The sequence below is a fragment of the Mus musculus genome, chromosome 15 (assembly GCF_000001635.26).
Source record: "Mus musculus strain C57BL/6J chromosome 15, GRCm38.p6 C57BL/6J".
In the NCBI taxonomy this organism is placed as follows: Eukaryota; Metazoa; Chordata; class Mammalia; order Rodentia; family Muridae; genus Mus; species Mus musculus.
In genome coordinates, this window is record NC_000081.6 from 95,947,688 (window position 1) to 95,959,907 (window position 12,220).

The 12,220-nt window shown below is 46.7% G+C and overlaps 1 protein-coding gene across 7 annotated transcripts in view; it reads left to right on the plus strand.

Moving 5' to 3' along the window:
- Ano6 (anoctamin 6) overlaps positions 1 to 12,220 on the plus strand; it is a 184,630-nt gene that overhangs the window by 156,845 nt on the left and 15,565 nt on the right. For all 7 annotated transcript variants that reach the window (NM_001253813.1, NM_175344.4, XM_030248256.1 and 4 more), the window contains 4 exons: positions 585 to 810; positions 1,804 to 1,973; positions 2,172 to 2,269; positions 8,204 to 8,334. In NM_001253813.1, the coding sequence (NP_001240742.1) occupies positions 585 to 810; positions 1,804 to 1,973; positions 2,172 to 2,269; positions 8,204 to 8,334 (625 nt within the window). The remainder of the gene's footprint in view (positions 1 to 584; positions 811 to 1,803; positions 1,974 to 2,171; positions 2,270 to 8,203; positions 8,335 to 12,220) is intronic.

Genomic DNA, 12,220 nt, shown 5'->3' on the forward strand with positions numbered 1-12,220 from the left:
GATTTATTTATTTTATATATAAGTACACTGTAGCTGTACAGGTGGTTGTGAGCCATCATGCAGTTGCTAGGGATTGAACTCGGAACCTCTGCTCGCCTCCGGCCCTCAGATTTATTTATTATTATAAATAAGTACACTGTAGCTGTCTTCACACACACCAGAAGAGGGCATCAGATCCCATTACAGACGGTTGTGAGCCACCATGTGGTTGCTGGGATTTGAACTCAGGACCTTAGGAAGAGCAGTCAGTGCTCTTACCCGCTGAGCCATCTCTCCAGCCTGACATAGACATTCTTTAGTGACACTTTACAGGACAATTGTACAGAACACACAGCAAGTGACATACCATGTCCTCTCCTGCCCGGCACACAGTGTGACTATCAATAGCATCCCTCTCAGGTGGGTGCTTCCTCTTTGGTTCTCCCGTTTCTCCCTACTCTACCCCCATTTCCTCTCGTGGCACTTATGTGAGGTTCTCCCCATGGGGCACCCGCCCCTTCATTATGTGAGCATGGGTCCAGCCCCAGTGCGGCGCTGACTGACTCCTGCGGAGGCTCACGCTGCGGCATCGCTGATGGTTTCAGATCCTGCTCATCATCGCCTCTGTGATCGGGATCATTGTCTACAGGCTGTCCGTGTTCATCGTATTTTCCACAACGCTCCCCAAGAACCCCAACGGGACAGACCCGATCCAGAAGTACCTGACCCCACAGATGGCCACATCCATCACAGCCTCCATCATCAGCTTCATCATCATCATGATCCTCAACACGATCTACGAGAAGGTGGCCATCATGATCACCAACTTCGGTGAGGTTCTGCCTGGAAAGCCACTGAGCTGTTCTCATTCCTGCGGGTTAAGATCGGTAGCGACTTTTCCAGCATGAGCATATCGCTCTATCCCGTACGGGAAGTAAGCTGTGCGCATGCGCATCTTTGTATTTGAAGAGACAACGGAGGTCATGTCCGAGCTCTATAGGCACGTCTGGCTGAAGAATATGTTCAGTTCCATTAGCTCCTGTGTTCCGCCACTGAAAGCACATGGTGTCTTTATTGCGAACAGGCAGAATAGGGTCTCTGTTCTGCTCCAAGCGCACGCCTCTGTCACAGAGCAAACAGTCACACTGGTGGGTGCCTGCTGTCTCCCAGGCCACCTCTGTTAACGAAGTTCTCTTCAGTGCTGCTTGCTGTAACAAGTGCCGCTTCTGGATGGCTTGCGTCCCAGGCAGCTGCTTCATAACTAGAGTTGGGGGCTTCCCAAATGCCTCTAGCCAGTTACTCCTGCCCCACTGTTTCCATCAGATCTTACAGTTCCGGAAGACGAAAGAACAGTCTTCGCTAGGCATTTCAGAGCTGATTTTCTAAGGGGTTGGCGGAGTTGCTCTGTGGCACAGGTCGTGGGTTTAATCCCTAGCACCACAACAAAGATAGCTAGAGATTTTAGAACCAAAACAGTTCTTGCTAGTATTTGATAACATAGCATTTATAGGTTTTAAGGAGAAGTGTGCGTGCGTGCATGTGTGTGTGTGTGTGTATGTGTGCACACATATATGTGCACGTGTAACTTGCCATGGGGGGTATCATGTTTATTTGCTAAGAGAACGCAAAACAATGTGTAAACTCAGAATTAACACAGCAGCTATATTAAGGAATGGAAAGCAGATTAAATTGAAACAGTGTGAATCGTATTTCTTTCGGTGTGTGTGTGTGTGTGTGTGTGTGTTATCTGGGGTAGCGGAGTCTTTGCTTTGGGTCTCAGCGCTGTTTGGAATCTCAGCGTCTCTCTTGTTGATCTGACCGCAGAGCTCCCAAGGACCCAGACGGATTATGAGAACAGCCTGACCATGAAGATGTTCTTGTTCCAGTTTGTCAACTATTACTCCTCATGCTTCTACATCGCATTCTTCAAGGGCAAATTCGTGGGCTATCCCGGGGACCCAGTGTACTTGCTGGGCAAATACAGAAGCGAAGAGGTGAGAAAAACAGACATGTTACTCTCCTGACGGCTGAGTCGTCTGCTTGCTTTCTCTCAGCTGCCTAATGAATAGTGACTTCCTTGTGTATTTCTGAGATATTTTTAGCCAAGAGAACAAATAGAGATGTTAATGTGACGCTTCTTTGCAAGTTACTACACCTGGAACCTAAATGTTGTTCTCTTTGTAACACGCCAGTGTGACCCGGGGGGCTGCCTCCTTGAACTGACCACACAGCTGACGATCATCATGGGGGGAAAGGCAATCTGGAACAACATACAAGAAGTCTTGCTCCCGTGAGTACTGCATAGGTGGTCCTGGGTGGCAGGAAGGGGGACAGGCCAGCCCACCCACTGAAACAGTTTACCCATGGAGCCATGCGTCTGTCTCAAAAGCAGATTAGAATGCATTGAAATTGAAGGCCTCTGGGCAAAAGGTCCAACCGGGGAGTTTGTTATGTGTTTAATAATTATATAGAAAAGCTCAGCAGACGGCTCAGTTGTAATGTGCTTCCTGGGGAATTGGGGACTCCCAGTGCCCATGTAAAAAACCAGGCACTCCCACAAACACCTGCCCTGCAGTGTTGGGGAGGGAGAACCAAGAGGAGCCCTGGAGCTCACTGGGCAGTGCGTGAGCTCAACTGGGGAGCTCTGGGCTCAAGGATAGACCATGCCTCAAAGAAACTAGAGGATGAAGATTGAGGAAGACATGTGATGTCAACCCCTGGACTTTACATGCTCCTGCACACTTGAGTGCACACCCGAACACACGCAGATGCACACAAGCACAAATGGTAGTTATAGAAGACCTTCATCTTCATCTCTAACAGAAATCCCACCTGCTGTAGTTTATGTCTCTCATGTTATCACTGAGATGGCTGTGTAAATAGACCTTTGAGAAAGGGTCCTTGTGGTCTGGAGAGATGGCTCAGTGGATAAGAGCACTGACTGCTCTTCCAAAGGTCCTGAGTTCAAATCCCAGCAACCACATGGTGACTCACAACCACCTGTAATGAGATCTGACTCCCTCTTCTGGTGCATCTGAATTCAGCTATAGTGTACTTATGTATAATAATAAATAAATCTTTATATATATATACATACACACACATACACACACACACATATAGATAGATAGATAGATAGATAGATAGATAGATATAGAGAGAGAGAGAAAGAGAGAGGGGGGGTCCTTAGCGCTGTGAACTTCATATTACCACAAATTTGCATACATCCCCCACCCATGCATACAGAAGTCATCAATAGTAACATGTCACATGCCTAATATGTGCCCATCTCTGAACTAAGAGCTGTGTGTTTTCATGTGTATGTTTATGTGTGCCGGTACATACTCACATAGCTTGATTTCATAAATCTTAATCTCCCTTTTGCTAATGAAGATCTGTGGCTTAACGGGATTAAGTGACTTACCCAGATCACACTGGCAGGGTAAACTTACAGTGGGATTTGACTCTAGGATCCCATGACTTCAGACACCTCCTGTGACCCCTGAGATATCAGAAACAATCACCACAGGAGTTTTTGAATGGTTTCCCTAAAACCTGAGAAAGTGGCAGAGCACAGCGACTCCCCATTGTTAGCAAGGGCCCTGCTGTAGGATCTGTTCACAGTCCAGCACCGCTTGTATTTTGTGCAAACAGGACACTTTTTTTTCCACTGCATTTTTTTCCATTGCAGTTTTGCACTAGTTTTCCATTGCAGTTTAACAAATTATTACATGCTTAATAGGATAAAATAAGGTTCAATGTCTTCCTGTCCCAGAGGTCAGAAGTCTGGCATGGGTCTAACTGAACTAACTTCAAGGCGTTGGTTACCCAAGGCCTTTCCAGTTCTCCAGTGAATCTGCTTTGGCCTTTTCGGGACTTGAGGTCTCCTGGACCTTTGCCTTGGGAAGCTGCCTGTCAAAGTGCTGCTCTATTCTGTGGTTCTCAGCCCTCACTGTGCCATGGAAGGTGGCCTCCTGTACTGTAGTCAATTCTTTCTTGGGAACTGACGCTCTTCAGATCTTCAGGAGGCCTGCAGGGAACCTCCCTGGAGGCTGTTCTGACCACACACATCCTTTGGCAAAAGCACTTTCTGGCTTCCCTTTTTGTTTTCATGAAACTTCTGGTCGCCCTTCTACTGTGCCTCCTCTGTTAAGTCCTTTCTATTCTGTGCCAGTACTAACAGTGTCCCCTCTCCTTAACGTCCTCCAGCGTGGAGGTAAACTTAGGAAGGATTTTAATTTCTTTGTAATGCCTTTTACCCCACTATGCAGTGGGATGGACTTGCTCAGAACTCACGCCGGGTGCAGGCTGATGCCCCCTGCATACTTCACTGCACTGCCTCTCCACATACAACAACTCCCGCCACATCCAGCTCCCAGCTCTTTTTTTGCCCTGACTCTTTGCCTCCCTCACTGCCAGGTTTCTGTTCATTCTCTCTGGAATAGTTAGCCGACCGAGTTTCAGAGCACCCACATTCTTTGCTGGGGCTTTATCCGCCCTGTTCTGTGTGACCTGTCAAGGCCCTTCTTAAAGCAAAGACAACACTCCCATCCCAGGAAAGGATTCCAGCTTTAGCTGTGAGATAACTCTAATCCTGCTGCACAGCAAACAACCCTTCCTTTCATCAAGTTCATATTTGTGTTTTTCCAGATAAGTGAAAGTAGGTCATGCACAAATCAGGCTGTTTCAATATGAAAATGTATTAAAAAAAAAAAAAACAAAACACTTAACTCATTCTTAGACTACTAAGGGAGCATTTTCTGAGCCAAGTAGGTTGTTTAACACTAAATTGTTTGATTAAGTAACTGCTTGGCAGTGAGCTGTTTTCTGAGCTTTAAATGTTAGTGGGTAGGGTATATTTCCTAAATTAATTATGAGCAATTGAAATGTGACCTGCAGCACCCAGGGCCTGTCCATGCTTTGACTCCAGGTAAGCTTATTGTTAACAATCACAGAGATTCTGGCTTAAAGATACTGATGTCATAGCTTGTTAATTCTCTTCCACTGGATCGAGACCCAAGACTTCCAAGTGTCGGTCAGGACAGCCTCCCTGGGGCCATTTTTCTGTGTGGGCCAGTTCCCTGCTTCCACATAGAATCCAGAACCGTGGAGTGCCCATCACCTCTGCTCCCCAGACCCTTACTCCTCTGAAGAGTGTCAGAGCAAAGGAAGAGCCATCCCAGTTCCTTTCATATGAGGTTGCTATGCCAGAGGAACACAGTAAAGGATATTTGATGAGAAGTTCTTAGACTTGGCTGTTTCAGGCCCACACCCTTCATTCCACATGGATTCCTAGACTACGCTGAGCCTACAGCTAGACTAGTTCCCAGTACAGAGCAGGCACTGGGCATGAGCCCCTGAGTGAGTGTTGCCTTGGTCTCATAGGCAGATCATCAATAAATTATATGGTGTTTTGCAGGAGCCAGAGAATGTCAGCTGCTGGTCATTACAGCACTGATGTGTGAGACAGTATAGGGTTTTTCTTCTCCAAAGATGATGCTAACATTGAATAATGAAAACCCTAAAAGACCTAGAACATTAGTGTCCTTGGGTGTTCAGCCAGGGGGACAGCGGTCACATTTCTTTCCCTCTGTGTATCTCTTATCTTTTCAAAATCACAATGCATTTACATAACAAGAGAAGATTCTACAGTAGAGAAAAGGGGCTCAAAAGGGGCCTGGACAAGGCCTCCATAGCTACCCTGACCCCTTCACAAGGACACTGGAATATTCAGGACATGGTGGGTGCTTCTAGGTGGGATGTACTAACGGGAAATGACACCTGCCTCTAGTTTGATAAAAGGCCAAGAGAAAATGAGATACAAAGTTTTATCACCGTGTTTTGTTAATGTTATGGTAAATTTGTACAGGAGTTACTTTGTAACCTCTGCTTCTAGTCTCGGCTTGGGGGGGGGGGGGGGAACTGTTGTTTTGTTTTTGTTTTTGTTTTCTTTCAAGTTCTGTGGTGTGATTCCCACGTGTAGTCAAGGTTGAGATCTGGCTCCAGAGTCACAGTGCAGTTTGTTGTTGTTTTTGTTTAAAAAAAAAAATTCAAAGACTCGGAAGATGAATGAGTCTCTATTACAGATGAGTAATTGAACTCGGAAAAACGGAACAATAGACTTGGAGTCTATAGCTCTTATAAAGCCAGGCAGTGTCAGCTACGGTGGCCTACGGTGCGTGGGGAGGTAGCATGAGAGGAAGAAGTATCTGCTGAGTTAGGTCTATACCAGGACAGAAGATATATTGGGAAGCCCAGAAAGAAAATGCCTGCTTGTTCTAGGCCATGGACAGTGTTCAGAAAAGGCAGGGGAGTGGGAGGCAGAGCAAACCAACCAACTGAGAGCAGGCCCTTGTTTATCATGGCTTGCTGTCGCCTATGGTAAGAGCCCCTGCGATGGTTGCAGCATTAAAGATTCTAAAGTGTCCTCAGATCTTTGCGTCGACATACAGGAGGGTTTTGCTGTCCACAAACAATGACATCTTTAAGCAGGAGCTATCCGTCCACATGGCCTGGTGTCTCCAAGCCAACATTCCAGTCATAGCTCCATATTCAGTGGCCTTCGCCTGTTAGCTCATACTGGTCAGCAGCAGGTCCTGAGGGTGTAGGGAAGCCTCCTGACCCCCTTTCCCTGTCTGGATTCCCATTAGTCCTGACATCATCCCAGGCTAGTGGACATCCCATGGACATATTTTGACTCACCAGGAAAGCTGGAGAACAGGAGAGTATGGGTTTCAGGGGCCTCAGAGTCTGAGTTCCTCCTTGCCTGGCCTCCTATGGAGGAAGTGGGAAGATGTGGGAAAGCCAGGGCTATGTTCGCTAGAAGAGTGTCTGCCCTGAGTGAGGTCTCACTAGTAGTCAGGGGAGGCTAGCGTGAGACCAGCAGGAGGAAGGCCAGCACAGTGAGTCAACTCTTCTCAGCCTCACGTTTTAAACACTGGGTGGGCTCAAAGAACAGGTGAGGGCCTGCACCAGTTTATAGCATTTCTCTTTAGAGTCCTGTGATGGGTCTTCATTGTCAGAATTTCAGACCCACACAAACCTATTGTCTAAGCAACGGAAGTGTAGGAGACAGTCGTGTGTGTACTTGAAGCCAGCTGTCACTTGAGGAGGTGGAGTTTTGTCACAGATGCATAGCCAATTAATTCTGTTGCTGTCTCAGATCTGTTTTCAAGGCAGATTGCTATGAGAAGGGCAAGCATTTATCAGGGACAGAGCAGCATGTTCAAAAGGAGAAAGGGCTGGAATGGAGCAGTATGCAGCGATGCACAGGGCAGGCTCTGCATCTCTTCTGTTGTCCTCAAGTTGTTTGTGTTTGAGGCCAAGTCTGAGACTTATTTTATCATTTCTGTGTGTAGTGTTCTGCAGCAACCCCTCACTTCCCTCAGCTAAGAACTCCCAATCCCCCCACTGGTCTCAGAGATCCCACACCGGTGTGCTGTCTATGCTTCCTACTTCCTGGGACCACAGGAGCTTCTGTGTTGTGCTGTCAAAGGCAGGTGTCATCCTGGTCAGGCTGTCTGTAGTTACTAGGAAGTACCCCAGCCTGGAGGTTCTTGGCCTGATGCTCAGCCTTCTGCCTCCTTCAGATCCTCACGGTTACTATCATAAGATGACCATCTGTCATGGTTTGTATATGCTTGGCCCAGGGAGTGGCACTATTTGAAGGTGTGGCCCTGTTGGTGTGGGCTTTAAGACCCTCATCCTAGCTGCCTAGAAGTCAGTTTTCCACTAACAGCCTTCCAATGAAGATGTAGAACTCTCAGCTCCTCCTGCACCATGCCTGCCTGGATGCTGCCATGCTCCTGCCTTGATGATAATGGACTGGACCTCTGAAGCTCTAAGCCAGCCCCGATTAAATGTTGTCCTTATGAGAGCTGTCTTGGTCATGGTGTCTGCTCACAGCAGTAAAACCCTAACTAAGACACCATCCCTGGTTCTCCCTGCACACTGTTACAAACAGAACTTGTCTACAACAGGTAGGACTAGCTTGCATCTCTATCTTCCTTCTGCTTATTTCACTGAAATATTTCATACTGAAAATATATATTTTTTCGAATGATTAGATGGGGGAAAATTGGGCAAACTGAAGATGTTTAACATGCAGAAGAGAGACTTAATTTCTTGGGAGGATTACATATTCAGCTTTGAGACAGCAAGAAATACTTCATGATGCAGGGTCTGACAGTGTGTGTTCTAATTTATAATTTGATCTTTCTGACAGATGGGTTATGAATCTAATTGGACGATATAAAAGAGTCTCGGGATCAGAAAAGATAACCCCACGATGGGAACAGGATTACCATCTGCAGCCCATGGGCAAGCTGGGATTGTTCTATGAGTATCTTGAAATGAGTAAGTTTTCTGTGCATTATGTTGGGATATGTGTTGGAGTTGGAAAGCATCTGTCGCTGAGCCACAGAAGTATTTAGTGCATCGAAGCGATATGAAGAGTGGTGTGTTTGTCTCTACCAGGATAAAATTATATGGTAGAGAAAAGTCAAAGCTTTCAGATATGATGGCTGGGTGTGGTTTTGTTAATGTTTATGTTGTTCAAAGCTAAGGATTTATTACTGGGCAATGAGATGGGATTTTCCTGGATGCGTGGCTTTACTGGGAGTTCTCAGGGTGTTCACGCCGTGTTGTCTGTGACACTTTCCTGACTCAGTCAGCTTAGGCTCAAGTCCATGCAGACACTGTGATTGGCTGGGACATGATCACGGAGCCAGCCTGTGAGAGCTGCTCCCTCATAACAGGAGGGGTTTCTACTGCCTTTCATACCTGGGTCCTGCCAGAGATGGCCTCTTATTTCCTCCTCGCAAGGTGGTACCATGAGAAGGAGCCAGGGTACTGGCCTGGAGTGAGTTAGGACTTGGCACAGGTCCTGCCCTACCTTCCTGAATGTCCTGTACATTTGTGAATCACTTGCTTGGGCTCTTGTTTGTCATAGGTTATGTGTGGCTTTAAGCTCTGTTGCCTTTGATAGATGCATCTCAGAACAGGTTTTCTTTGAAAACACTAACCTTTCTATTGTGAATGACATGCTAAATCTAAAAGATGGCTAACTGTTCATGTATTCCATATCTCTGCCCTTTCACCTAAACTTTACAAAGCATCACAATTATTTTTTTTTTTTTAGGGTAGTGAGAACAGAAAAACAGGAATAAAATCTGACAGGCCTTACGTTTACACATAGCAGTGTTTCCTGCAGATAGCGGGTGGGTTACTAAATCACATTCTATATATATCTTTTCAAAAATATGCATAATACACAGGAATATCTGTTTGTCTGGGTGAGTAGACAGTCCACTTTGTGTCTGTTATCAGCCTGGGGTCAGATTTGAAATTAGCTCTTTGCTTTTTATCAGGATGGGGTTTTATTAAGGCTGCAGCATCGGTGTGAACTAAAGTGTAAGTCAGATGTATGTCCTAACTAACTGTCTCTCGCCAGGGCCATTATCAGCAGTAATAATAGCACTCTGGTATAGAACGCTATCTGTTTGAGCCTCTCCCCACCAAAAAAAAGACTTTATGGGAAGTTGTTCTTACCCCAATCAATTAGCTAAAATGTATGGCTTTAAGGGGAAAACTACAGAGCCATGCTTTCGGGGGAAAAAATGGACTTTTAGAGTTTCATAGGCCTATTAAATAGTTATGAACTAATTAATTTGGTCTAATCCTACCCTACAATATATGTATGATATAGTCTGTCATAACAGACTTTGAGATTTCTTACAATGCTTTATAGCCACCCCTTACAGCCACCCCAACAATTCTCAATGACTTTGATAGTTTCCTGAGTTTCTGAGCAGAGACAATCTGTCACTATGCAGTTAGTAACATGGTGAAATCTGTGTTTAGTGTTAAGCTGGGGGAGATACATTCTTCAGGACCCTTAGAATTCCTGTCTTATATCCCTAAAAATAAATACTGTCTTTGGGAGTGGCATCGCTCCCACATGACCTTCACGGTGCTCTTCCACGTTTACCAGCACCACCACTGTGCACCTTTCTTTAGGTGCCTTTCCACGGGTGTGCCCCTCCCCCTCCCAGCAGGTAGCCCTGTGCCTTCCACCAGCCACCACTCCTTGCCTCTCGTTCCTTCTCACTGGCTCTTGAGGGACCTCCGTAGATCCATTTAGCTCTTCACTCTGCTTTGCTGCTCATGGGGAGCTAGGCAGCCTTGATTCCCATAATCCTGTGCAAGCATGAATGCCTCTCCCCCACCCCCTAAACTCAGCCTGCTGCAGGCAGCTACCAAGCCCTTAGCACGTGTGCTTGGAATCTAGTACTCCCAGGTACATGCTGCCTTTGACACAAGGATGCAACTGCTGGCCAATCCCACAGTTGCGCTACTCCGCCCATCCTCGGTGCCCACTGAGGCTGTATGCCCTATGGTTTTTGTTCTTGTTACTGCTGCTAGTGAATTTTTTTAAAAGTAAATTTCCCCATAATTTGAGATTGAGTAATTCTAGGGTATTAGCCAAAGTTGCCTGGCAGAATCTTAGACTCTACCTCAGAAAACTTGAGAGGAACAGCTACTGATAGTAACGTCTGGAAGCTGAAGAAACCATTTCTTTGTACCTTGGGTCGACCTGTCATAGACACAGGTCTCTTGAGAATGTGGTGACGTCATCTTCAGAGTTGGTAGGTGCCATAGCAGAGGGCACCGAAGCACTGGCATTTCCATGTTTGCCCTGTTAATTGGACCCATCTCCAAAGCTAACTTTCCAAAATCATGAGAAGAATGGCTATTTTCCTTTATTTCTTGTTGCTGTGTTAAAATACCCCGAGGAAAGCCATTTAAGGGAGGAGAGGTTCACTTTCGCTCACAGTTCAAGGTACTACAGTCCACCATGGTGCAGAAGTCCAGGCAGGGCAGGAGCCTGAAGCAGATGGTCACATCACATCCACAGAAACAGAGAAAGATGCATGTGTGCTAATGTTTACCTTTCTTCAACCATTGTATACAGCCCAGGGTTCCCTGCCCACAGCAGAGTCTCCCTACATCAATAAATGGAATCGAGATACTCCCCAACAGGCATGCCCCAAGGCCCATCTCCCAGGAGATTCTAGGTGCTGTCAAGGTGACACCACCAATCATTATAGTTGTAACAGTTACTCCATAGCTGCTTACTGTTGTGAATAGCTCAGCTCTGTAACATCGCCCTGGCTCACCCCTTTTCTCCCTGTGACTCACCTACCAAATGGGCTGTATACTCTCTAGAAAGGAGACCTGCTTTCTCCTTTGCCTCTCTTGTGTTCCTGTCCCCTACCTGCACTGAAGACTTCCAGTCCTTAAAGGACTGGCTTCCTGGTGTGGCAGACGGGTCACTCCCATCTCTTCCTTCACTACCCAGTGTTGGGTGTACCACTGTGCCAAGCGCTACACTGTTTGCCAGAGATAGCAAGCTGAGATTCGGTGCATGCTCTCTCGGAGCTGGACACACAGGAGATTGTGTAATAAAAGCCAAGCAGGACTTGGCCAAGCAGATGGTGTTTGTGATTTTGAAAAGTGAGTGCGAGTATCAAAGGTATGGTGAGGGAAATGGACACGACTCAGACTAATGGCGAACTGGGCACTTCGAAACCACAGAGCGACTCCCTGGTTGCTTCCGATTATGTCGCCAAAGCATAGCTGAAGCAGAGGCTCGATGGCAGGGATATGAGGTAAACTAGATATGTGGGATATGACCTCTGTGTGCATAGCTAGGGCTTGGGACTCATGAAAGAATGGGGCTCTGTAGGAATATGGGTAAGGGAGAGAATTGTGTGGTGTTTTATTGAAGGTCAGATTATTCCAAAAGCTGAGTGGGAGCTATTTTGGATGGGGTCTGTATTTGGTGGGAGGAGATAACTAGGTTACAGCAGCTAGCGCTGATAAGGGGGAAAGTGCATAAACAGAGGTCTCGGGTATGAGAATAGACATGGGGAGACAGGTTTGGTGAGCACTGGAGGGGTGACTCAGGTGAAAGATGAGGAATAGAATTTCCAAGACGCTTTCCAGGAGATGGGATGTACAGGGTACAAGCAGGAAGGGAGCTGGTGTTGGAGATGTAGGACATCAGGATGGCAGTGTCACCAGGGAAAGTGGGTGCCCAGGTCAGGCACTGAGGAGCCGAAGGTGAGGCCATGGGGGTGGATCAGGCTTGCCTTGCAGGACTTGAGAAAGACTGCCGGAGTGTCGACGAGGCCCAGGCAGAGGAGGGAAACAGTGGAAACTCTAGCAGGGCTCTCTCTGC